The sequence below is a fragment of the Misgurnus anguillicaudatus genome, chromosome 5, assembly GCF_027580225.2.
Source record: "Misgurnus anguillicaudatus chromosome 5, ASM2758022v2, whole genome shotgun sequence".
NCBI lineage: Eukaryota > Metazoa > Chordata > Actinopteri > Cypriniformes > Cobitidae > Misgurnus > Misgurnus anguillicaudatus.
This window is the reverse complement of record NC_073341.2, coordinates 22,970,759-22,998,170: the sequence shown is the minus strand read 5'-3', so window position 1 is coordinate 22,998,170 and position 27,412 is coordinate 22,970,759. Positions and strand designations below refer to the sequence as shown.

The 27,412-nt window shown below is 40.9% G+C and overlaps 1 protein-coding gene across 1 annotated transcript in view; it reads left to right on the top strand.

Annotated features, from left to right (window-relative positions):
* ptch1 (patched 1) overlaps nucleotides 1–27,412 on the top strand; it is a 73,985-nt gene that overhangs the window by 34,333 nt on the left and 12,240 nt on the right. The window contains exons 13-18 of the mRNA XM_055168000.2: nucleotides 5,237–5,355; nucleotides 6,199–6,700; nucleotides 6,975–7,284; nucleotides 11,298–11,440; nucleotides 13,888–14,071; nucleotides 25,715–25,995. Of these exons, the coding sequence (XP_055023975.2) occupies nucleotides 5,237–5,355; nucleotides 6,199–6,700; nucleotides 6,975–7,284; nucleotides 11,298–11,440; nucleotides 13,888–14,071; nucleotides 25,715–25,995 (1,539 nt within the window). The remainder of the gene's footprint in view (nucleotides 1–5,236; nucleotides 5,356–6,198; nucleotides 6,701–6,974; nucleotides 7,285–11,297; nucleotides 11,441–13,887; nucleotides 14,072–25,714; nucleotides 25,996–27,412) is intronic.

Below are 27,412 nucleotides of genomic sequence, written 5' to 3'. Positions count from 1 at the left end.
GATACAATTAACTAAACCAGTCTAAAAGAGTTGTTTGTAAATACTTCCTTTCTGAACTCAAGGAAATCTGGGGGCAAATATCAAAATTTTCAGTAAAAAGACTGTCAGTCAGGATATAGTAGAATATTGATCATCTGATATAATAACTTAATGGTTGATAATGGTTTTGTGTCCCTTTGAAACTTGAAAACCATCATTTATTGTAAATGCACAGATGAAAAAAGCAGTACTTTCTCCAAAATCTCCCGTGTCATGCATAAAAACGTACCAGTTTCTAAAAACATGGAGGGGGGGGTAAATGATGACTAAATTTTGGGTGAACCGTTCCTTTAAATGAATCGCATTGGTTTCATCTGTCCATCGATTGTTTGCATTTAAAGGATTAGTCAATTTTTAAAAAAAAATCCAGATAATTTACTCACCACCATGTCATCCAAAATGTTGATGTCTTTCTTTGTTCAGTCGAGAGAAATTATGTTTTTTGAGGAAAACATTACAGGATTTTTCTCATTTTAATTGACTTTAATGGACCCCAAAATGTAACAGTTTTAATGCAGTTTAAAATTGCATTTTCAACGGAGTTTCAAAGAACGATCCCAAACGAGGCATAAGGGTATTATCTAGCGAAACGATTGTCATTTTTGACAAGAAAATAAAAAATATGCACTTTTAAACCACAACTTCTCGTCTATCTCCGGTCCTGTGATGCGCCAGCGCCCTCACGCAATACGACATCACGTCAAGAGGTCACGGAGGACGTATGCGAAACTACGCCCCAGTGTTTACAAGTGTGGAGAAAGAGGACCGTTCCGACGTTTTTGTATGTCGAATGATACGAATTAATGTCTTTGTGTCAGTTTATCGTTTAAAAATGGTCGGCAAATGTGCGTTTCATATATATGTAACACGTGACCTTTCAATGTCATTACGCAATTACATGAGGTTGCGCTGGCGCGTCACATGACTGGAGATAGACGAGAAGTTGTGGTTTAAAAGTGCATATTTTTTATTTTTCTTGTCAAAAATGACAATTGTTTCGCTAGATAAGACTCTTATGCCTCATTTCGGATCGTTTAGAGTCCTTTGAAACGGCAATTTTAAACTGCATTAAAACTGTTACATGTTGGGGTCCATTAAAGTCCATTAAAATGAGAAAAATCCTGGAATGTTTTCCTCAAAAAACATAATTTCTTCTCGACTGAACAAAGAAAGACATCAACATTTTGGATGACATGGTGGTGAGTAAATTATCTGGATTTTTTTAAAGAAAATTGACTAATCCGTTAAACCAGCTTGATCAATCGTACTGAATTTAGCTTTTTAAACTACTACTACATGGTTTTAAACTTGAAAATCTCTTGCGCTTCACGTGAAACACACATGTACAGGCTGCTTAACCCTTGAACTTTAGGTGAAGTAACCTCACCGCCATCCCCCAGCCAACACAGCTGCAAAGAGACACATGCAGAGATTTACACACTGATGCCTTGTTCTGTTCAACAAACATGCTCGCACAAATCTCACGTTAAACCCTACGGACAGCCTCCCTTCTGCGGGAATCTTTGATCTTTTAAACAGATATCCAACATTTCTTTCTATATCTGAGAGTTGTGCCCTGGCTGTTTGTGTCAGCACGTTGATTGTATATTGTCATGAAAATGATGTGCGGGATAAAGCCGTACGACGACCACACGCGAGACGTGGCTCACGCCCAAACACGGGCACGCTCGTACACTCCTACAGCGCTGTAGTAGATCTAGTATTAGGATGTGTGGATTGATGTCTCACACACGACCGTCAGACACGCACACAATGTTTTTCACTGAGAAGCACTCCAACTGGCACCTGTTCAGCGGTGCCTGAAAACACTCATCTTCAAAACCGCTGAGAACACACACCGCGAAGAGATATGCTTTTCAAGATGCTGTATTTATAGCCGTCTTGTCAGCCTTTGTTTTCAAATGTGTTTGCTTGAGCTTTTGTGTCTAAATATTTACTTCTTTGCTTTTTCCAAGTGGTGTTTGTTCTCTGCATGTTTACCTCAGCTTTTGAGTCTTAATTGTGCTGTCTTTTGAAAAATTTACCTTATTTACTTTAATACACGTTTTTGGTCTTTTTGTGTTTAATTCATCATTGTGGGTTATTTTAAAGAAAGAAATGTTTGTCTTTGTAATCAAAATGTTATTTTAGAGTATTTCTCTTTGAAATTTTGTTAGTCTGTATTGCACTTCTCTAACCGCCTTTCCGAGATGAATCGCTTTACTGTTTTCCTCAATGTTGTAAGTCACTAAATGTCTAAATATTGTTTATTAAATTCCTAAATTTTATTAAATGCTCTGCCTCTTGGCTGATGTCACCAAGCCCTTTTATTTTAACAATATATATATATACAAATAATCAATGTATAAATGGTGTGCAAATGCTATTTCATGTTGACCCAGATGGGTGATTCTCACGAAATCCAGACTTAGAAGGTGTCCAGCATCAGATTTTTTAAAAAAGCCATTAAAGCCACATATAAGATTAAGGTCTGAACTTACTATAACCATTATTTTTAAAGGATTTAAAAATATTTCCTATAGAATTATTTACATTATTAGATTATCATTATAAAAAATTATCATTACCGCAACATGATATTACATTAATATACGCATATACAAACTCAAAAAAGTTGTCTAGATACTATGACAAACAAAATTTCAACTTTTATCTGAAGGGAAAAATAAGAACTGCTTACTTGGTAGCCATCTTGAGTGTCACAGTCAATTATGTCCCGTTTTTAAAAATGTTAGTTCCTTGAGGGCTTAAACAATGATTGAAAATTGTTGCGGAGGATGAGAAAATGTTCTTGGTCACACTTATATTCCGTATTATTGTTTCTACATTTACCAATGATCACCAAATAGCACATGTATCTTTACTGTAAATGTTTATGGTATAACATGCACTCAAGCTTTTTATTTTTTAGATTTTTTAATTATAAATATTTTCATGTCAAAGAACCAAAATCCAGTCATGGACACATTGCGGTAATGAAGGTTTTCCCCTTAAATGTGAAAAAAAACTTGGTTTGTATGATGTCATTTGAAATCATGTGCAAATAGTACGTGAAGAGATTTTTTTAACTGTATGCTTCTTATTTTGATAATCTTACTTTGCATTTACTTTATTTTTCTAAATGTTTCATGACACCTCATAAGTCTATTTCGCAAGAATCACCCAGATATTTTGGATTATTTAGGACATCTTAACAGTCTGTTAATAGTCATAATAGTTATGGTTTAGTGTGTATAACTGAGGCTATGGCACAGTTTAACTTTCTTTTTTTATGACTGACAAACAGAACTAAAACTATTTAAAAAGTTTAGTTTGCTAATATTCTGTTATTTTAATAGTGTTATATGTACGTTTCACCGCGTCTTGGCACTGTAAGACGGAGCTGCGCTCTGGGTGGTCTGGCAGTCTGACATGGTTCCAACCTCCACCCATAAAAAATACACCCTAACTAGGGCAGGCATGCTTCAATCTGCCCTCTTGTCTCATATTGTCATTTTATTTTCTTTCATGTAGTCGCTCGCTTTCATTCTGCGAGTTTCAGTGGAATAAAAAAGGATTAAGTGTTTCCAATCATTTGTTCATTTCCATACACTGCCGAAGAGTTCTTGGCTTGGTTAGGTCTTCTTTAGTGAGCGTGTGATGCATTGGCTTTGTAGGTGGCTGCTTCCCAAGACTTAGGAAAGCCTTATCTAACAGAACTGTGAGAAAATCTTTTTTAACAAAGTTCATAGTCAGTTGATGTCTGCTTTAATGTGTGAATGGAGATCCGGCCCATATGGAAATGCATGGGTTGAATGTAAACCCCTGATTGCCATCGAATTCATCAGTGAGGATAGAGGAATGGCTCTGGGCCAGTTTACAGAACTTGTGGTGCATTTTCACCACATTTTACCTTTATTCACCAATCATACTGTACATGTGTTTTTGTACAATTTTTACATGCAACTTTGATTTTTTTTAAAGCATTTTAAGCCCCCATGACATTAAAATTAAACTTTTTTTCCTTTCAGTATAAATTATAGGCTTAAGAATAATAGTGCTAATAATGCTGCACATTGCAAGGCACTTCAGTGGGCATTTAACTCTTTCCCCGCCATTGACAAGTTAACTCGTCAATAAGGGGAAAACGCTTCCTTGCCAACGATGAGTTTTTTGGCAATCCGTATTTCACCTATTATCCAACTTATAAAATCCTGGAAGTTTCCCCTTAGGGCAAACAGTTTAAACAGCGTGAAGAACATTTTCTGAAATGCATTAAACATTTTTGAAAATCATAAAAAATGCTTGTGCTGGCTGGCAACTTTAAAAAAAAACGCTGGCGGGGAAAGAGTTAAATGAGTTGAAAATCTTAAAATGACTGTTGGTCTTATTTCTGGCAATTTTTTGTGAATTTATAGCGGTCATGAATTTTTAGATAAAAAAGAAAAATCTGATATATTTGTTGTAGTTTACTGACATAAATAATAATAATTACTACTTCAAAATAGGTTTGCATAACGATTAATCATGATTAATCTATTGCAGAATCTTTTGTTGTTTGTGTTTACATCATATATGTGTGTGTACTGTGTATAATAACTTTGTATAAATAAATAAACATACATGCATATATTTATTTAAGAAATGTTTACCTGTGTATATACATTTGTATATTTATGTATAATTTATATTATATATATATAAATATAAATACTTAATAAATAAATAAATATATATATATATATATTTATTTATTTATTTATTTATTTATTTATTTATTTTTCTTACAATCATACATGCATGTGTGCATATTATATATATTTCATTATTATTCACAGTTCACACAAATATATGATGTAAACAAAAACCTTTATTCTGCAATAGATTAGTCGCGATTAATCGTAATGCAAATCTACTTCAAACACAAAATATTGGCAAGTGTTGACGATATGATTGATGCTTATACATGGCGGTGTGTGTATATATAATTGTACGTTTAAGTGAATTTTTCTGAAAATCAGATAATCTAAGTAAGAGTAGTAAGCGTTGTGTTTTATTTATAGAAAAAGGGTTTAAATTATTATGGTTTGGCATAGACCCTCTGAAGATGTGTGTGTAAAACAGTGTATAAGATTGCTTTTGTGTAAATGTGTGATTCAAGGTCTTAAGTTGTTTTCTCTCTTTGTCCTTTGCTCAGGCGGCCGTGGTCGTGGTGTTCAACTTTGCTATGGTGCTGCTTATCTTTCCTGCCATCCTTAGCATGGATCTGTACCGCAGAGAGGATCGCCGATTTGACATCTTTTGTTGTTTTGTCAGGTAATCCACATAAACATATAATAAACCTCTACTGTACTGTAATCTATCATAGTAAAACATTTTCAGTATATACAGACATTTTCTGCCTGTTTCTGTGATACAAACCATTGATAATTATTAATATGAAGGTTTTTGTTTTTGCTAAATTACGCCGTAGCCTTAAATGACATTCAGTGCAATGTAAACAACACAATTAACAAAAATACTGTGTGTCTATGTGTGTGTTGATGTCTGTGGCCCCGGGCCCTCAAAAAAGACATGCTGTTGCTTCTCCTGCTCGCTGCAACATTTGTCTGATGTGAGAGGGAGAAAGTCACCACATGTTTTATTTTCTTAGTCATGCCCCCAAACTCCCACAGGAAATTAAACCTGATGCTTAAACTTTCACCATGGTTGAAACGTTTTCCTTCTAGTCAATGCTACTCACTCGCCTCTTCACTTTAACCGCTCTGGACTGGAAAGCTGAATGGCGTTGTATTTACATACATTTGCTTAAGTGCTCAAAGGTTGCCACATCTAAAAGACGGAAAATGTCTAAGATCATCAATAGTGGTTAGCTGGTCAGTTACCTGTTTACCTCGAATAGTTTCTAGTTATCTCAAACATTTATACATTTTTAAATATTGATATTGCAAGAAATATCCATGCATTAATGATCTAAATAATTACAATGATGCTTTTTTGTTACTTAATTTGTCTGAGGAAGAGCCTGCATCCTCGAAACGTTACCTTGATGCCATACACTAGTTTTAAAAAAATAAAAATATTTTTCATACTTTTGGAGCTTTGGTGTTGCCGACTTTGCATTGTTACTAAAATGTAGTTTCTATCTCTCCTCTTTAGCCCCTGTGCCAACCGGGTGATACAGTTGGAGCCGCAGGCGGCGTACGGCGACTCCTCCGCTGAATCCAGCCGTTACAGTCCTCCACCCTCTTACAGCAGCCACAGCTTTGCCCAGCACACCCAAATCACCATGCAGTCCACCGTCCAGCTGCGCACTGAGTACGACCCCAGAACGCAGGCCTACTACACCACGGCCGAGCCCCTTTCTCACATCTCCGTCCAACCCTTTGCCCCCAACCCCAATCACAACAACAATAACAACAGCAACGGCAGCAGCACGGGAGTTAGGGCGAGTCCACCAGGAAGCGCCTCTGCCACCAGTGGCCCCGTTTTGGACACGGCATCTTGCCAGAGCCCCGACGGAGCGAGTTCAACGCGTGATCTGCTGTCTCAATTCGGAGAATCGGGTTTGCGCTGCCTGGAGCCGCCTTGCTCACGCTGGACATTTGCATCGTTTGCAGAGAGGCGCTATGCACCTTTTCTGCTACAGCCCAAGACGAAGGTGAGGCAAAACAGTAAATTTCCCTTTATTTACCAGCACCAAACATAGTTAGATTAGAAGTGGGGTTATGGTTGCCAGAGATGAAGTAATATGTTTTGGCATATGGACAGTTAGTTAGTGAAAGCCAGTGTATCATATTCAGTTGAGTAAGTGTGAGTCAAAGCCTTCAGAAAACCACAAACACCTCAAGTAAAGCTGTGTGAATGCTATTATGGTAGCTTCTTCAGCTCTAGCCAAAACCTGATTCATTTCTCTGTTCGTGTTTGTTAACCAGGTGGTGGTGATTTTACTCTTCTTGGCGTTGCTGGTGGTCAGCCTGTACGGAACCACTCGCGTCCGGGACGGTTTAGAGCTGACCGACATCGTGCCACGGGAGACTGGCGAATACGACTTCATACGTGCCCAGTTCCGGTACTTTTCCTTTTACAACATGTACGTGGTGACCCAGAGAGCGGATTACGCTCAGATCCAGCCTCAGCTGTACGAGCTGCACCAGCGATTCGGCAGCGTGAAGTACGTCCTGCGAGAGGAGAACGGGCAGCTTCCGCGCATGTGGCTGCATTACTTCAAAGACTGGCTACTAGGTAATGCACTGCCTTGATGTATTATAGATGTACTACAAGTCTCAGATGTGCCTATAATTTGTCGGTAAATGTTCCGCTTAAAATACCGCACGTATCATTTATTCTAGCATGTCCAAAATTACACTTGCTGTTTTCATGTGTGTACCTTTAAATGCAATTGAGCTACTGCTTTTGGTTAAAATAGATCTGATTTTTGTGAATATAGTCTGGGACATTAAGATCTTTAGCCGCATTAGTGCTACAACGGGCTAACAAACACATTTAGAAAAGCTTTTGGGTCAAGTTAACCAGTCAGTCAGTGGCTGTGGGCAGGGCTTTGTTTGTGTGTCATCACATTAACAAGAAAATCAAGCATGTCTAATGAGACTGCTGTTTAATGGGGATTAAAAAAGGAGTGGGTGGATTTTTAGGGTGGTTGTGTTCACACACTGCTTACACACATTTATGTCCAAAATACCTTCTAAAAGTGGATTTTACATTATACGGGCCCTTTAATACGCGATGTGAAATAGATATTATTGTTTTATTATTGTTATTTACATTGCATTCATTAGGGATGCACGATATATCGGCCAACATATCGTTATCGGCCGATAACTGCTTATTTTTAATATTATCGGTCTGATAGCAAAATTAGGCCGATAAATGAAAGCCGATAAATGATGGATTATTTTGGTTTGTTGAACCACTTCACTTGCTCATTGCTGGTCATGTGAAGTTTTGATTGGTGCTTTCTGTGACATAGCACGAAGATGACACGTGTTGCGGGCTTAAGAAGAGTATGCTAGTCTAGCGCAAAAACAAGATGTCCGCCGTCTGGGAGTTTTTTATTGTGAAAATAATATGAATATTTATCGCCCTATAGATATCAGTTATTGGCCCCCAAATATAAAGAGTTATCGGTATCGGCCAAAATTTCCATATCGGTGCATCCCTAGCATTTATATCAAACAACAAGATTCACATGCCCTCTAATGTAAATAATCAAGCGTGCCGCACAAGCCCTGAAAAGTGAAGCCAAAACGTCTCGATTGCCCCCCAGTGACTGGTCCTAGTAAAGGTTATAAACCCCCCTATTGAAAAACACAGCTAAGACCAGCATAAGCTGGTGAGCTGGTTTTAGCTGGTCTCCCAGCTTGGTTTTAGCTGGTTTTACTGGTGTTAGGAAGCTGGTTTTGCTGGTGTAGCAAGCTGGTCTAGCTGTGTTTTGGTCACTTTTTTAAGCTTTGTCAGGCTGGGAGGACCAGCATAAACCAGCTAGTGCCGCCTTAAACCAGCTAAAACCAGCTACCAGCTTATGCAGATCTAAGCTGGATTTTTCAGTAGGGTCCGCCTCCCCCATGTTATTCTATGGGACTTGAGACCAACTAAACAATTTAATTACACTTCAATCATCTTTTTTCCGAAGCTGTTTTCTGTCATTTGCTGTAGTTTTTATCACGCTAATGTAAATTCAAGTGTTTGTTTTTAAATAAGTTGCTATAAAAACGGTGGTGTGGCGTCATTATTAACAGCTGTGATATGCGCATTCTGCGAGGGTGGGGCCTTGATTTCGCAGCTTTACTTCCTGCTCACTACTGCGCAGGACTGGTCCCGAAATCGCTACTGCGCAGACTCAAGACCCAAGATGTCAGTGCCGTATCGGGACACTGGTGGCTTCACTTTTCACCAATGGAAGAGAGCAAACGGGCGTCGTCCATCTTTTTTTACAGTCTCTGTAAATAATACATTAAATGAAAACGTTACGAATTAATGTTTGAATTGGGTTTATTTCTATAACCTGGCAAATAGTTGATCTCTTTAGACAAAAACTCTTGAATTGATATCATATGAAGTTTCTTAGGGTTTTCTTTTTTGTATGTAAGGGCTTAAACGGGTTACTTACTAGACACAATAGTAAAATCTCGATCAGGACTTGATAACAGAAGACCTTTGGTAGCCAAATGACAGTGGATGGGAGATCTATGAACCAGCTCTCTCCATCTTATTTTCCACTGCAAGGAATGAGTTAATTCAATCAAAATACATTTTACAAATTTTTACAGGCCGTCTCGATTTTCCTTAACGTGTTTGAGGAATCAACATAAAGGCTCTTGAGATTCTAACCTCAGTTTCACCGTCATCAGATCATCTGTTTCATTAATCACGCTGCTAAACCTCGCAATCTGTAACACATTTAATGTCTTAAAGCGGATTATGTCGCGAGAGTGAGATTCAATTGGAGAGATTAAAAGCAGAGACAGAAAATGTGAGGAAAAACTAATGAAAGACAGAAGGGTGAAAAAACACAGTGAAGGTGAGAGGAGTGAAAAAGCAAAGAGATGGGGAGATACAGGGCATGTTCCTGCAAAAGCCCTCTCCTTGTGGCCTCCTTCACAGTGGCTTCTTTCCATGAAATCCGTGCGTCGAGCACTCGGAATGCCGTATCTAATCCCAGGCGGGTCAGATTCAAAAGCAGACCCTGTTTTTTTTCTCTTATTATTTCACAGCTCTTGTGCGTAATGGCATACCTGTCTCCAAATGGCTTCTGACCTGGTGGAGTTTGACTCTTTTTGGATGGCATGTAGAAACTTGCTTTGTCAGAGTCTGTTGGGCGAGTCAGAACCTCAAACATCATCTGTTTTATCATTTTTGTATTTTCAGTCAATGGCTAAGTGTGTGTGCATATAAGATGAAGTAAAGGCTGTTACTGAGTGGATGGGGAGAGCTGTCTTTAATATTGTGGTTCGAAATGGCTCAACAAATTGGTCACAGACAGTAAAGTGAAGGATAGAGGAAACAATCTGTCCCAGAAAGGACCACTGGCGTTGAGGGAAGAGATAGGGGAGGGGTGAAGGGATATTTGAGAAGAGAGGTTAAAGGTAAACATGGTTTAGGGATAAACCTATTCATCAAGGTCCTTAAAACAATTTCAAGCCTTTGGCAAGTAATAGAACCGAACTCTTCCTACTCCATGTTTATGCCACACAACTTATAACACAAAAACTATGTAAAAAGTTGGTAATTTGTCCGAAATCAGAGAGGGCGATGTATAATTGTGCTGGTTTTGGGTTCACCAGACCCCAGATTGAGACAATTCGTAATCTGACTGTATCAGGTTGTACTCTTTACTCTAAGGCGGCGTGCACACCAAAGCTTTTACGCCCGCGGCTGGCGGATGTTTTCAATTGATTCCAATGGAAACTCTGCGTTTTTCAAATAAGCCAGCAGCTAGCGTTTTTTTTTTCGCGCTGAAACTGGCGCTTTGCGGTTTTTCCGGGCTCGGCGCTGAGCGTCGAGAGTTGAAAGAGATTCAACTTTGGGTGAAAAGCTCCACTCGTCAATGTCAGTTCTCACACAGCCGTCCAATCACAGTGGAGGAGGGGCGGGACAAGTATCACAATCAACCGGCTCACAGCTCAAGTATCAAGAAGAAAGCTAGCGCTCAGCTGAAATAACAGCTAACAATTGGTGTCCTCCAGGCGTTTTCAGACACGTTTTGGTGTGCACAACTCCTAATTGGTAGTCAATGCATAACATCACAGCTTATAGAGGGTATGCAACAACGTCACTTTTCCACGTGACCACGGCGGAGCTCGCCCTGTTAAGTGGTTAAACATTCAACAAAATGGCTGGTTTTAATAGCGGCTGCTGCAAAAACGCCTGCAAAACTGACTATTATCAGCTTTAATTGAATTTAGTTGGACTTAACAGTGACCCTTGCCAAACAACCAGTAGTCTGTGGATTTTGAACCAAAATTTTTTGTTGAATCTGTTAGCACAGTCGATCACACAACTACTTTTCCCATTTAAGACGCGTTTTCACGCTATGCTAGTGCTGTCTCTCAGACTTTTTGCCACTCGGTGGGCGTAACCGTATTCCTTTTTGCCAAAGGTGATGTCACGTGCATTCCCACATTCTGCAATGGTTGCATTGACTTGATTCTGTCACCAGATATTACCTGATCGACCGCTTGAGAAAAATAAAGGGGTCATTGTCTGTAAAGCCAGTGTGCTGTTTGTGTTAACCGCAGGTTTGCAGGAGGCGTTCGATAAGGACTGGCAGGCGGGTCGCATCACTCAGGGGAACTACAGAAACGGCTCTGAAGATGGCGTCCTGGCCTACAAACTCCTGGTGCAGACCGGCCGCAGAGAGAAGCCAGTCAACCTTAACCTGGTAAGAAGCCCACTAGACTTAGGCAACTTTACATCTTGCATGTCCCTGAGATATCTTAATGTAATACTACATTTCCAAATCATCCTAAATACCAGATTGATACTAAAATACACAAAAAAAAAATGAAGTAGTGGTTGTACTGATTTTATGCTTCATTTGATATATAGATGTGTGGTGTGAGCGTCAGGGTTTATAGCGACAAATCAGAACCACACCTGGCTTCTGAAAGTCTCTCTCTCTCTCTCTCTCTCTCTCTCTCTCTCTCTCTCTCTTCCTGATTGCTTTACCAAGCACAGGAATTTAAAGCTCTCGATGGGGCCACAACTCGCCTCTGAAAAAGCAATTAAGTCTTCATTTAAACCATTTGTTCCACTTTCTTGCTGCAGGCCTAAAGCTCAGCTCAGCCTATGCAACCTCTTCAAGACTCCTTTAGAGGGGCCATGTCAAGAAAAAAACACTACACACACACACACACACCGTAACACCGGCAAAAAATATAACAGGTTAACACATTAACAGTTTCCATTTGCTACCCAGCATGAAATGTTAGGCAACAGGAGAGCAAAATATGAAAAATACAAAGCATACCACATGCCAGAAGGGCTGGAGGGTGGGGAAGAGTGAAGCAGAGAGTTATATATGGTGGTGTATGTGTGTTTGGTTTTGTGGGTTCATTGGCAATGCGCAAATAAGACAAGAAATGTTTAGCATTTTTTTGCTGCTTTCAAATGGTCATTATTTTGCTGAACCGTTGGCAGTAAAATAGGAAAGAGAAGCCAGCCGATCTGTGTTTGTGTGCGGCCCGTGATGTCATTTCCTCTGCCTGTGAGGGAAGAGGGCGGCAGTGGGCCAGGAGGCCGCCAGCTTCGCACTGTGTGCTTCCCGTGACAGCTTGAAGACATACAGTTGTTGCGCATCCTGCTGCTTAATGCAATCCAGATCTTTGGAATCCAAGTCTGCTTTTTTCTGTCCAGACTTTTACTTATTCCTTTCTCTTGGAGCTGGTGCCATGTCTACTTTCAGTGAAAACAGAGGCGGGAATCACACGATGTCTCAGTCTTTTTGGTCATCCTAATTCCAGTGTTTTTTTATTGCTTTTTGTGACCCTGCCTGTGAAATATAGGTTAAAAGTCTTATAATATAATTATGAGATTAGGAGCATCAAAGTTTGATTTTAATATTTGACATGGCCTTACTCAGTCAATATTAAAGATTATATTTTTACACAATATTCTTTACATTTTTATAACGTTATTGTCACCGACAAAACTTATAAAATTAGATTTAATAAATCATACATAAAGTATATTTTTATTAAGAAAAACAAAGACAACCTGACTGAAAGTTACTCATTACAAGTGTAAGAGTAGCTTTTTAGCCAAAACCTTGTTTTGTCTTTTCTTCATTTATCGTTGTAGCGCCGGGCATTGTGGGTATCCATAGGGGTCATGAAAAGCCAGTATTTGCAACATTTGTACAGATGTTGTGTTATTTTTATAGCTCTCCTCCATTTGCTGGGTGGCATTTCCTCCAGTGTTAACAGCAAAGGTTAACTGCACACAGACGCGCTCAGGGACTCTGGCCAATTTTTTTATTGTTACACTAACTCAAGCAATTTTTCTCTCACTCACTCTCATTTCTACCACACACCCCCTAACCCCCCCCAACACACACATATATACACACTGACCCACAACTCTTGACTGGGAGATTGTAGATTTATTTTCTTGGGAATTGCTTATGGCGTTGAGTGTGATGTCGTAATAGCTTTACCTTCACAGGAGGTGGCTAGCTGAGCGTTGGGAAAGAAGTCAAGCATTTAAAGATTGCTGCAATGCCGGTGGCCGTTCTCAATACTCGATTATATAGCCCTTAAAGGTGCCATAGAATAAAAAACTGTATTTACCTAGGCATAGATGAATAATAAGAGCTTTGTACAAGGTAATGACATATCGTAAGCGCGTTTGTTTCCTCATTTTTATGTAAACCTCGTGCATGCAAAAGCCAATCTTTAAAAGTTGTTAAAATGTGTACTAATGTGAGCTACTGACATGAGCCTCAGAGCAGAGCAATCAGAGCAGAGCTCAATATTATTGTTCATGACCCTTCCAAATAGGGCAAAACAGACCATTTCATTTCAATGACAAATCCTAGGGTTGTAAATGGACATGTAAAAACTTTTCTGGATAATTTTTGCACTTTATAAATTTACATATCTTCTATGTAAATATAAAAGAACAATTGAACTAATTATTTTGATGCACCTTTAAAAAAAAAGAAAACTCGATAACCTTTTTTTTATTTTTATAAACGATTAGGGTACAGTTGAAAATGTAGAAACCGTGGGTAAAATTTTACAAGATGGTTGCTGTCAAAATTAAGTTTTTTGAACATTTTAAAAGACACTTTCTGATGTTAAAAACCTTTTTACTTTTCATTTTTATCAGCTTACAAGACAGCGATTGGTGAACGCTGATGGAATCATCAACCCAAATGCCTTCTACATTTATTTATCTGCCTGGGTGAGCAATGACCCGGTCGCCTACGCTGCGTCCCAGGCCAACATCCGTCCTCACCCTCCAGAATGGATTCATGACAGGACCGACTCTATTCCTGTCAGCAGACTCAACAGTGAGTACCTTTCATCACTTTTTTCATTACCATTCTTAAATCATTAATATTGACTTACTGTTATTTCTAGCTTTCATACTGCAATAGGTGTCATGAATGCATTGTTACGTTGATTGTGCTGCATTTGTGATTGGTAGCTTTGAGTACATGTAGATTTTGGGGTTATATCTTGTTATATTTACCCCAAAATACGTCACTGGTATTGCTTTAAATAGGGGAGATCACAATGGTCGCTGTAGCAAAGGAACGATTGGCTCTTCCAGTAAAAAGAGCCAATCGTAAACCATTAAATAATGACATGCTCTGGGGAAGGGGCTCTGTACAGACTCACCAGGGTTGCGTTCAGACTAGGGCTGTGCAAAAATATAGATACAGCTAACTATCGTGGAGGGTTTTTCACGATAATGTATCGGTATTTCAATCTCTACTATTTGGATTTTAAATAGATACAGCTAACTATCGTGATTTTTTTTCACGATAATGTATCGATATTTCAATCTCTACTGTTTGGTATTTTAAATAGATACAGCTAACTATCGTTAAAAAAAGTCCACGGTAATGTAGCAATATTTCAATCTCTACTATTTGGATTTTAAATAGATACAGCTAACTATCGTGAGTTTTTTTTTCACGATAATGTATCGATATTTCAATCTCTACTATTTGGATTTTAAATAGATACAGCTAACTATCGTTAAAAAAAAGTCCACGGTAATGTAGCAATATTTCAATCTCTACTATTTGGATTTTAAATAGATACAGCTAACTATCGTGAGTTTTTTTTTTCACGATAATGTATCGATATTTCAATCTCTACTATTTGGATTTTAAATAGATACAGCTAACTATCGTTTTAAAAAATCCACGGTAATGTAGCGATATTTCAATCTCTACAATTTGGATTTCAAATAGATACAGTTAACTATCGTGATTTATTTTATTATTATTTTTTCACAATAATGTATCGGTATTTCAATCTCTACTATTTGGATTTTAAATAGATACAGCTAACTATCGTGATTTTTTTTCACGATAATGTATCGATATTTCAATCTCTACTGTTTGGTATTTTAAATAGATACAGCTAACTATCGTTAAAAAAAGTCCACGGTAATGTAGCAATATTTCAATCTCTACTATTTGGATTTTAAATAGATACAGCTAACTATCGTGAGTTTTTTTTTCACGATAATGTATCGATATTTCAATCTCTACTATTTGGATTTTAAATAGATACAGCTAACTATCGTTTAAAAAAATCCACGGTAATGTAGCGATATTTCAATCTCTACAATTTGGATTTCAAATAGATACAGCTAACTATCGTGATTTTTTTTTCACGGTAATGTATCGATATTTCAATCTCTACTTTTTGGATTTTGAATGGATACATCTAACTATCGTGATTTTTTTTCACGATAATTATCACTATTTCAATCTCTACTATTTGGTATTTTAAATAAATACAGCTAACTATCCACTTGCGAGGGTTAAGAATAGTAATAAAGCAGAATTGTTTTATTGTTTGTTTCCTGTTTGATTTTTTTGCACTGTACAGGCATTATAGGCATAGCAAAAACATCTGTCATAAAAACAATAATAACAATACTAACAACAAGTGCAACATAGATTTAAACATAGACTATCTATTCTTAAAACAGTTAAGATTTGTAATAGTGTAAAGTTTCAGGCTTTTTCCAAACTGAACGACTTGTGTAACTGTGTCATATACTAAGACAATTAGATCTAGCAGAACAGCAAATGTAGTGTTTTTAAAGTTAACAGTTACGCAGGGCCATGCGAGGTTGCATACTTTGCGTGTGTGCCGTACACAGTGGGCTCGGGAGGGAAATGTGACTGGATAACAAGCTAAACCGGCCTCTCCGTGTCCGAGCCCCCGCAGCAACAACTGGCAGCCGTCCAACTCCCGTCCTGATGGAAATTTATAGTGCAGATTATAACGGGGCAAAAGCATGTTTAGCAAGTGGTCCTGCATGACCCCCTTCAGGTACTGGAACACACACTCGGCTATTCACCCTGTCCTCCAACCACTACATACACCTCTGAAGCGCTAGTCATTCTGGGTCACATTCTTCTGATTTCATTTGTGGTTTTAAGACTGACACTTATCTGAGTCCAGTAGCCGGAGTGATGAGTGTCCAGTTTTTTATTAAACTACCGACTATAGTTTGATAAACTTCCCACTGGAAGGGTTTCAGGACAAGCACGGCGGATACAACTCAAGCCATTTTTATTTGACATACACGCATGTGACATTTGTTGCTTAACCACAAGGTGCTATTTGCTAGTTGCTAGGTTGTAAACCTAAAACAAAACACAAAACAAAACATCACAATAAACTAATGCATTAACACAACCATTAGATATTGATTCTTAACCTTAATTATTAGTAATGACATAAATGATTTGCAGAGACTCACCGGCAAGCGTACCAGTCCTGACTAAAAGCAAATCGAAACTGAAACCAACGGTGGCGCCTGCGCACTCACTAATTATGCATATACAGGTACATAATAATCAACATATCTGTAACCTGTTATAAAATATATTAAACATAACATAAATGTTCCCGCATTTGAATAGAAAAGTAAAAAATACCTATTTCTTAAAATGCACAAGAACATAAAATAACAACACTTACAATATACAGTAAAAATTACAACTGGTGGAAAGCTCTACACCTCCCACTTGGTCTACTGATCCTAAATCCAAGTAGGCCACCATAACTAAACAATTCACTTTTAGATATGATTTTTTTTTTTTTTTTCATGAACATGCAAATAACATTGTATTCTTAGACATGAACATGTTGAGGTAGTTTTAATGTCCAAGACATCACATATTGACCTCCTTTACCGAAACACACTGCCAGCCTCAGGGAGGATAGCAGTGGGGAAAGTCTTGATCCTTTACCGAAACACACCATGGTGGGGATCCTTTACCGAAACACACCATGGCGGGGATCCTTTACTGTTCTTCAACTGGAAGCAGAACCACCAACCTCCTAACATCCCTGTGAAGGATGGTGGAGGGATAGTTATCCTCATTTCGGCTCTTCTTGGACTGTCCGCTGGACAACGGACAACTCCGACATGTTGACACTCTCACATCTCGAACTACACTCCTCGCATCAGGACACACCTCCACGACTCGACCAAGCCTGAACTGACCCCTCAGTGCGTTCTGATCTGCTAACCATACCAGATCACCCACCGCAACATTTCTAGCAGGCGCGTGCCACTTCTGGCGGATGTAGAGGTTTGGACCTGCCAGCTGGCTCCACCGCTTCCAGAATTTATCTACCTCAATCTGGATCGTTCTCAGACGCACAACGGGGTAAGTCGGATACTCAAACCCTCGGGAGTCCCCATTGGGTCCTGCACGACCAAGCAGAAGTGAGTTGGGAGTGATTACTTCTATGGTCTCATCTTGTATCTGAGCTCTGGCGCCAATAGGTCTCTCATTCGACAGATTAGCAGCCAGGTACAGAAGGGTCTGAAACTCCAATGCTGTCAGATTACATCCCATGCCAACACTACTCAACGCCCTCTTTAGTATACGAACTGCTGCTTCCGCTGCCCCATTTCGATGGGGAGAATCTGCCGGATGAAATACCCACGTCCAGTCCGTTCCTTTAACTGCCGCTTTCTTCTGGACCTGATCCTTGTCAATGCTACTCAGGAACTCGTAAAGCTCCTGTAATACTGGTCTGGCACCCACAAAATTGGTCCCTTGGTCTGACCAGAGTTTTCTTGGGTGACCCCTGAGAGCTGTGAAGCGCTGGTATGTTTTCAGGAATCCTTCCGTAGACAGATCTTCTACAATGTCAGCATGTACTGCTCTTGAAGCCATACAGCTGAACACCACACCCCAGACTTTCATCCCCGTTTTTCGTCTTACATTATCTTTAACAACATAGGGACCAAAAAGGTCTAACGTCGTAAACTCAAACGGTGCGGCTGGTTTAGTCCACTCAAGGGGAAGTTCACCCATCACCTGCTTACACATTCTTGCTTTGATTTTTCGACAATGCATACAAGAATCAACGACACTCTTGGCAATCCTTGAACCTCTCACCACCCATGCTTTAGATCTCACACGAAGGTATGTGCCAGCAACACCTTCATGGTTAGCTTCATGGGCCTCTCTTGTGAGTAGTGTGCTGATCCATGCCTTGTAAGGCAGTAAAGGTACACCAATCTCTTCTTGGGTCCAATCCTGGACTCTACCATGACACCTCAGGAGCCCCGAAGCATCATCTCTGCTGACAACGAGCCTGTTTAACGTCGTCACAGGAAATGTAACTCCATCCTGGGCGGCTAAGCACAGGTCTTGAAATGCAGCCTTGCGTTCCTTTACTGTCAACACCGCCTCCCACTTCGCTGGCTTGGAGGTCCTGCCTACACGAGCCAACCACTTCTTTACAGCTCTGCGAACATAGCCAACTATTCCACAAAGTTTAGAGAGAGAACTACACCTTGTTGGATCCACTTGGTCTATGAGCGCGGCTCCCCACAGAGTCTCCTCTTCCTTAATTTCAGTCAAGGTCGATATTATCCCCTCTTCAACGGACACTGAAGCCCCGCTAACTCCATCCGTGACTGTTGGACCCTCACCGCCAGGACTACCAGGATTCATCAATTTCTTGGCTTGAATTCTGGTAAGGACAGCTGAAAAGGCTTTCCTCTGGAGTTTACTCACTACCTCTCTAGCATCAGCTGCCACTTCTGAGGCGGACTTCATGGGCCAATCCTCAACTGGACTAGACAGAAACTCAGGACCTTTTTGCCACACAGAATCTTCACTCAGCAGTTCAGGAGAGCACCCTCTCGTGACTAGATCCGCGACATTGACTTCGCCTGGTATCCACCACCAATCAGTTACAGCTCCAGCCTTCTGAATCTCCCCGATACGGTTCGCAAAGAACGTCTGGAAACCGTAGCTCTCCCTCTGAATGGCTCCAAGCACCGTCTGACTGTCAATGAAATGATACCACTTCTCCACGTCCAATCGTCCATGCTTCAGCACATATCCTTTCAGACGTGTGGCAAAGACAGCTCCACATACCTCGGCCTTGACAGCATCACCTTTCTGGTTGAGAGGAGTTAACTTGGCCTTTGACTCTACCAGCCGAGTGACCACACCATCTGATGTCTCCCATCGCAAGTACAGTACTGCACCATAGGACTCACAGCTCCCATCAGAAAACGTGATTCCCCAGGGTCTACCCTTCCAACCAAAAGGCGTAAGGCTTCTGTAGAACTTAATGCTACTCAGACGAGCGTACTCTTTGAACAGCTCAATTGCCTTTCCTCTGAGCTCATCAGATAGAGGTTCATCCCAGGTATCCTTAGTAAGCTTGCCAGCTTCCTGGAAGGCTCTCCTCACAAGGATTACCCCTTTCTGTTTCACAGGAGTTACTAAACCGATCGGGTCATACAGACCAGCAATTTGGCTCAATAGAACACGACGAGTGAGTGGGTTTGGTGTTTTTACCTCTACTTCTGCCTCTGTGAGGTCAATCTCAGTTCTCATCTTCTGCTTCCTACTGGAGAAGTTGATAGAGACCATCACAAAGAGTTTGTCCTCTTGCACAAGGTAACCAACCCCCAGGGCTTTGTTATCTTCCTCCCTTAACTGGTTGGGCAATGTCAGAGTCACTGGCTTGGACTCCATCCCTTCTCTCCTCCCACTTTGACCAGAACGGATCCAAGGCTTGAGATAGAACCCTCCCGCTTTCAGTATCTTCTCCACTCCCTCTTGAATCTTGTCTAGATGGTGGGGGTCATTGTGGGATGTGAGAAGATCATCAACGTAGGAGTCTTCCTCGATAACCCTTCTTTCCTCCTTCATCTCAGAGAACTGGGGTAACTTCGCGGTCTCCCGCATGGCAACCTGCGCGATACACCCAGCAGGTTTATCCCCCATGTTCACCCGCATGACAGCATAATCCTCAATCTCATCCTCTGGTGAGTCTCTCCATAGGAATCGATGCACATGGACTTCCTGTTCCTCCAACCAGACCGAATTATACATCTTGGTGATGTCTCCGATGGCCGCATGTTCTCCCTCCCGAAACCTGAGGAGCACTGCTCCAATCGGATTTAAGACGTCTGGACCTTTGAGCAGAATGCTATTCATACTAACCCCTCCAAACTCCTGGCTACTATTCCAGACGAGTCGTACTGGTGTAGTCACTGAATGAGGGTTTGGGGCAGTTAGGTGACTCACCCACCACACAGCACCTTTCCAGCTGTCCATAACATCCTTGGTGAGTTTAACAGCAGCTCCCCTCTCCACCATCTCATGGACTTGCCTCATGTAAGCTTCTTTCCACAGAGGGTCTTTCATGAGCCGCTTCTCAGTCCTCAGGAATGTTGCTTCCACAGCTTTTCGGTTGTCAGGAAGAGAGACTGGGTTTTCCTTCCAAGGATACTTCGCATCCCAGTGAGGCTGGTCGCTGTGAGCATCTCTCTCTCTGTAGGTTAGACCTGCCTTTATTATTTCCAGCTCTTTTTCATCAGCCAGGGACATTTCCTTTCCACCCGGCGAGCACTTTCCACAGCGACATCCTCCACAGATAGGATTACAGGCAGCGCCAATGCTGTCCCACTTTAGCCATTCAAGGACCTCTTTACTGCACGCTGCTGTCGTTCTACCTTCCACTCTGTGTTCTTTCTCCAAATAACCTCCTGGCTTTCCCATAAAGCGTTCCTCAACTTTGACAGCTACTGTCCTCATTGAATGAGCAAAGTGTGTCTTCGATCGCCATGCAGCCACCTCCACGTTTTCGAAGAGGTCTGGATGTACACCACTTACGATCTTGCCCAGAGGACCATCCCACAATACTAGATCACCGACCCTATCCAGTCTTTCCGGAGCTAATCGACCTTCACGAGTACTGATTAATAGATCGACCTTTTTTGGGCGGGACAGTTCTCCCGGCTCCACTTCAGGGAAGAACTGCTCTAGCCTCTCTGATTTCACTACTCGATCCACTTTGGCAATGTCTTCCATCCCATAGCAAATCATCTCATGAAGTTTCAGGGTTCCTCTGGAGGTCCACACTTTTATTTTCACAAGATACCTCTTTGTATCAACTTTCACCTTCATCGTTCCGACACCATACACGACAAGGGAAACTGGTTCACCGTCCAGTCCGAGCCTTTCCGCAGCTTGGTGTGTAATGTAATTCGTGTCAGAAGCGAGATCGACCAAAGCTCCAAGGCTGTCTCCTCTTTTTGTTGTGACGGTTACGAGCATCATAAGGACTGGATGTTCTTTCAAGCCACTCTGTTCTATCAGACTGTTACCAGGACACACTGTCGACGTTGTCTTGTTAGTACAGGCTCTGCGGACAGCCTCCAACTGGTGGGGAGTCAGTCCTAACTCTGCGAACACAGCTTCTTGCTCCTCTGTTGGACCTCGAGCTCCTCTCTTTTCCTCTGCTTTATTTTCCCTTCTAGCAGTGTCCTTCTTTGTCATTGCCTTAGGGCAAAGGAAATAGTGGTGGTCCGCTAGAGTGTCATCTTTCTTACACTCTTCCTTTCGACAGAGAAACTTTGGAGTGCAGTCACTCTCGACTCCATGAACATCCAAGCACTTTGTACATGCTTTTACCTTTTTCACTTGAGCTTTCTTCTCTGACAGATTGGCTTTTCTGAAAGTTTTACAACGAAACAGTTTACCCCCGTGATCTCCATCACCACACACGACACAAGGTAACTGCTTGGAGTCTCTCTTGACTTCACTTGCTGTAGTCTTAGTGAACGACTTCTTCTCTCTCCATCTGTCACCTGGTTTCTCTCTGTGGCTTGATCTCTCAGGAGCATAAGCAGGCCATGGTTTGCTGGGCAGCAACTGCTCCAACCTCACGAGCAATGATTTTTGGTCTTCCAGGAACATTAAGAGCCTGTCAAAACGGTTTCCAGCATGGACATCGATCACAGGATTTCCCACACACATGAGCCACTCTCTTTTCATAACATCGGGGAGTTTGCTCTCCAAAGACCGAATCACCAGTTGATTCCGTACAGCGTCTTCACACCCCAGGTCTGAGAGATCCAATACTGCCCTCTCCACTGCTAGGATCAACTCTAATGTTTCTCGTGGTTGATGGTTCTTTACAGCAGGTCGTGATTGAAGTTCCAACACGATCTCTTCGGCCGTTTGTGCTTTGTCACCATAAAGGTTCTCCAATTCCCTGAAGATATCGTTCGCATCTCTGCAGCGCAACAGCCTGAGTTCACTTTTCACAGACTCACTTATACTATCTAGTAAGTGAAGTTTCTTGCATTCCCTCGACCCTGTAGGTTCTGCTTGCGCCTGGATACTTTCCCATTCAGCCTTCCAACGCCAATAACATCTCCTGTCCCCAGAGAATTTAGGTAAGCTTATGGGTGTGAGCTTTATTCTCGGTCGGGCCCACTGAGAGCTATTATCCCCACCAGCGTACGAACCAGGGCTGCTGTATGGTATGTTCCTGCTTTGTCCCATGCTAAGATCAACGGGCAGAGTAGCACGATCGTTTAACAATTGTGGCGTGCTGGCAAGAGTTGGAGGTAGGGCGAAACTAACACCAAGTCCACTATCAGACCTCCTTGACTGCAGAATGGGCTGGAGGGCTTTGTGTGTGGTAGCTGTGTCATACCTGCTCTCAGATTGACTAGTGACTGTATAACCTTGGGCGGCACAGGTAGAGATGGTTGCTCTGTCCGTGGACATGAATGAAGGAGGGCTTGTAACATATACAGTTTCCTGCCCTTCAGCGGGCAGACTCAAAACAACAGGCTTACTGTTAACAGGTGTAGTAGAAATAGCAAGGGTTGCTGGTTGGGTAAAGGTGATGCTATCTGCAGTTGCAAGGCCGTCCATATCTGCTACGACGTGCCCATCGACCGTGTCATCGCCTTCCTCATTTTCATGCTCTGCCTCCTCACTGCTGCCACCGTCATCGCCTTTTAGTTTTGTTCTGTCCCTCTTCATAACCTCATCCTCATGGCTGTATGCCCACCCATCCATCAGTTGCTCTTTATCCTCTCTTAATGATAAAAAGAGCATCCATTTGTCTCTTCCATGTGGCCGATAATCTCTCCAAGTGTACACAGCCTCCCTGAGTTCATGGAGTTTCCTATCCAGCTTACCACTTTCGACTCTTTGCTGCATCCATGGCACTTTACTTGTGCCAACCGCCTCAGCTCGATTAAAAGCAGATTTAAACTGTGTTACAAGAGCGTCTATGTCTGGCTCTGCATACTTAGACCACAGCATTTCCATAATCTTGCTCTCCATTTTAAGGAATTTTTGCTCACAGGCGTCTCTTCTCTCCAGTGCATCCTGCAACTCCTTATTGTCACCTTTGGCGTCTATTTGGCTTTGTTCATCAATATACTCATTACTGACATCAAGGAGTCTGTCATAATCATCTTTCAATTTTGCTACCTCACTTGACAACTCAATTTCACGTAAACGTCCAGCACTAACTTCAAGGCGGTTTATTCTTGTTGAAAAGATACGTTGTGCATTTGAGCGTTTCTCCTTTAAAATCTCCAAATATGGTTTGTCATCTGCCATGTCTGCCTCTTTTCCCGGTGATCAGAAACACTAAAAATCACTTTTTAGCAAATGACTCGTTCAAATGAATCGTTTAGAGGAATCGACTCAAAAGACTCGTTCAGAAAGCATCGCTACAAAAGATTCGACTCCGCTGTTACGGCTGATATCCGCGCCGTTATTCCCGCGGTTATTATTATTATTATGCACACAGTCTTACTCACGGTTGCAGAAGTTATTCACCCCTTTAACAGCCCCGTTAGCTCTTGGCATCGGCTCCTCCGTTGCAGTGGTTTTGTTAATGACCGCTTTTACCTCAGAACACGGGTCTCCGTTCCCGCGTCGGACGTCAATGATGGCTTTTTCCCGCTCGGTGTCCGTGAATTCTCCAGCACGGCTCCGACAGCGGTTTACAACTGTCCAGTTTTTTATTAAACTACCGACTATAGTTTGATAAACTTCCCACTGGAAGGGTTTCAGGACAAGCACGGCGGATACAACTCAAGCCATTTTTATTTGACATACACGCATGTGACATTTGTTGCTTAACCACAAGGTGCTATTTGCTAGTTGCTAGGTTGTAAACCTAAAACAAAACACAAAACAAAACATCACAATAAACTAATGCATTAACACAACCATTAGATATTGATTCTTAACCTTAATTATTAGTAATGACATAAATGATTTGCAGAGACTCACCGGCAAGCGTACCAGTCCTGACTAAAAGCAAATCGAAACTGAAACCAACGGTGGCGCCTGCGCACTCACTAATTATGCATATACAGGTACATAATAATCAACATATCTGTAACCTGTTATAAAATATATTAAACATAACATAAATGTTCCCGCACTTGAATAGAAAAGTAAAAAATACCTATTTCTTAAAATGCACAAGAACATAAAATAACAACACTTACAATATACAGTAAAAATTACAACTGGTGGAAAGCTCTACAATGAGTCAATCCAGGCCTGCTGTTGAAACGCCTGCAGTACACAGAAACTTTGATGACAGGTGATAATCGAGAGTGCGAATTTGGCAATGCTCAAAAGTTTCATAGCTGTCTTTGTGTGTGTTCATCCCAGAAAAGGAGGGGTGGGATATTTCAGCGCCGTTTTTTGACAGCATAATTACAGCAGATCGCCGTCAGGTTTGACATTCGGCTGCATGTTGAGATTTCATAGCTGGTAATTTCGCCCCATTTTCTTCCCGGGGCGGTAAAGAATCGCAGCGTTTAGTAGATGCGCTCTGTCACCTCGAGGATAGCAGACATTGATAAGAGGATGTGAGACTGATGGATCGTGTGGCTTATTCTTGTAAAATTGTAACAATTGACCCGTTCGTTCCTACTTTTGGTTACTGCTGCATGCTCAGACAAGCACTACAGAACATCACCTTATTTATGTTCATAGGCCTTGGGGGGATTTTATTGTAGCACCATTACATATATCACCAAACAATGTTTTACTTTAATGTTAAATAAAATTAAAAAACCCTAAAAAAGCGCAAAAGCTTGTCGTATGCTGAATAGCAACAGCTGCTGTGCCGGGATTGATCAGTAACTATATGGCGGGCCATAACACAACAATTGTATGACAGTATTTGTATTAGTTCGTAAACAGATTAAAGGGACACTCCACTTTTTTTGAAAATATGCAAATTTTTCAGCTCCCCTATAGTAAAACATTTGATTTTTATCGTTTTGGAATCCATTCAGCTGATCTCGGGGTCTGGCGCTACCACTTTTAGCATAGCTTAGCATAATCCATTGAATCTTATTAGACCATTAGCATCGCGCCTAAAAAATAACCAAAGAGTTAAAATATTTTTCCTATTTAAAACTTGACTCTTCTGTAGTTCCATCGTGTACTAAGACCGACAGAAAATTAAAAGTTGCGATTTTCTAGGCAGATATGGCGTAATAATCAAGATCTTTGCTGCCGTAACATGGCTGCAAGAGGCGCAATGATATTACGCAGCAGCCGAAAATAGTCCCCTTGGGTACTTTCAATAGTTTTTACTTTCAAAAAACTTCATTGACATCTTTGCATTTTTATTCGCAGTTCCTGCAGCCGAGCCCATCGAATATGCACAGTTTCCCTTCTACCTCAACGGGCTCCGCGAGACGCCACAATTCGTGGAGGCCATCGAGAGTGTCCGTGCCATCTGCAGCAACTACAGCCGTCAGCGCCTGCCCAGCTACCCAAACGGGTACCCATTCCTGTTCTGGGAGCAGTACGTCGGCCTGCGCCACTGGCTTCTGCTGTCCATAAGCGTTGTGCTGGCCTGCACCTTCCTGGTCTGTGCCGTCTTCCTGCTTAACCCCTGGACCGCTGGAATCATAGTGAGTTTCCCTTGAAAGATGTTTCAGATTTATGTTCCGGGTCTTGCAAATGTTTAAAACTTTGGGATAAACTTTTTAAAATGCATGTGCAAGAAAACTTTGCATTCCAATTTAAAACTCTCTAAATAAAATGAACGGATGTGGTTTTAGAGCTTCACAAGGAGACCCATACGAAAAAATAACATGATACATTTGAATATAAAAATTATTTTTGTGTACTGAACTGAAGAAAGAAAGTCATACACTTCTGGGATGCCTTGCGTGAGAGTGAATTTAAAAAAATGTTTTCCTTAAACCTTTAACTGGCGCAGCCCTTTTTGAGTGGGAGGTGAAAAGGTACCGAGCCCCTAAGGTGACATTGTAGTAAAAAAAATCAAAAGTTTAGTTTCATGAGCTCACGCGAAACCTTCATGTGCAGAATTTTTTTTTGTAGTTTTGCGTGTTCACGTGAAAATATTGCGTGCGTACGTGAAACTTTCGGGCGCTCATGTGAAAATATCGCATGCGCACATGAAATCGAAAGTTTCAAGTGCGCATGCGGTAGTTTCAAGTGCGCACGAAAGTTTCACATGAGCACGCGATAGTTTCACGTGAGCACGCAAAACTAAATTTTTGCTCCATGTCCCCTTAGGGGCTCCGTAAAAAGGTGATGTACACCTTAAAATTAATATACAGTAACTCAATAAAATAAACAAATTGCAGTTTAAAAAACAGTTTAAATTTATTTTAATAGATAAAATAATGCCATATAGTATTATTTTATAAATAAAATTATTTTTTTTTACTTTTTAGTTTGCTGCGAGATTTGCTGCATACTCTTGTCACAAATTAATAAATTACCGTCACTGCATTATTAGTATTACTGCTAAAAGGTTTTGTTTAGTTTGCTGTGATGTTTGCTGCGAGGTTTGCTGCATACTCTTGTCACAAATTAATAAACTTACCATCACTGCATTAGTATTACTGCTAAAAGGTTTTGAAATATAAAAACTACATTCTTAGACCTTTCCAACAATATATAGTTTGTTGTAATAGATTAAAATTTACATGCAAAGTATTGAAGTAAACTCAGGTGTCTTGCTCACGGGACAGTGCCAGTTAATGGGTTTAGGTATTCGCTAAATCTCTTCTTCCATTCATATCTACTTCCACATCATTCTTCAGTGATATACTGTGATGTACTGAATGTTTGGAAGTTTCTGTTATACTGTACGACAAGGCAGAAATAGCCAAAGAGAGCTCATGTTTGTACAACCCTGCACTTTGTGTTTATCTTAAACCGTCTCAACCAGTTTGTTTAGTCTAAGTTGGAGGCATTCGGAAACATTTCCCTAAAATAAATGGTGAAATGAGACGTTGCCACGGCAACAACATCCCTCCACGTATAAAATAGACCCACTTTCTATGATAAATGTCC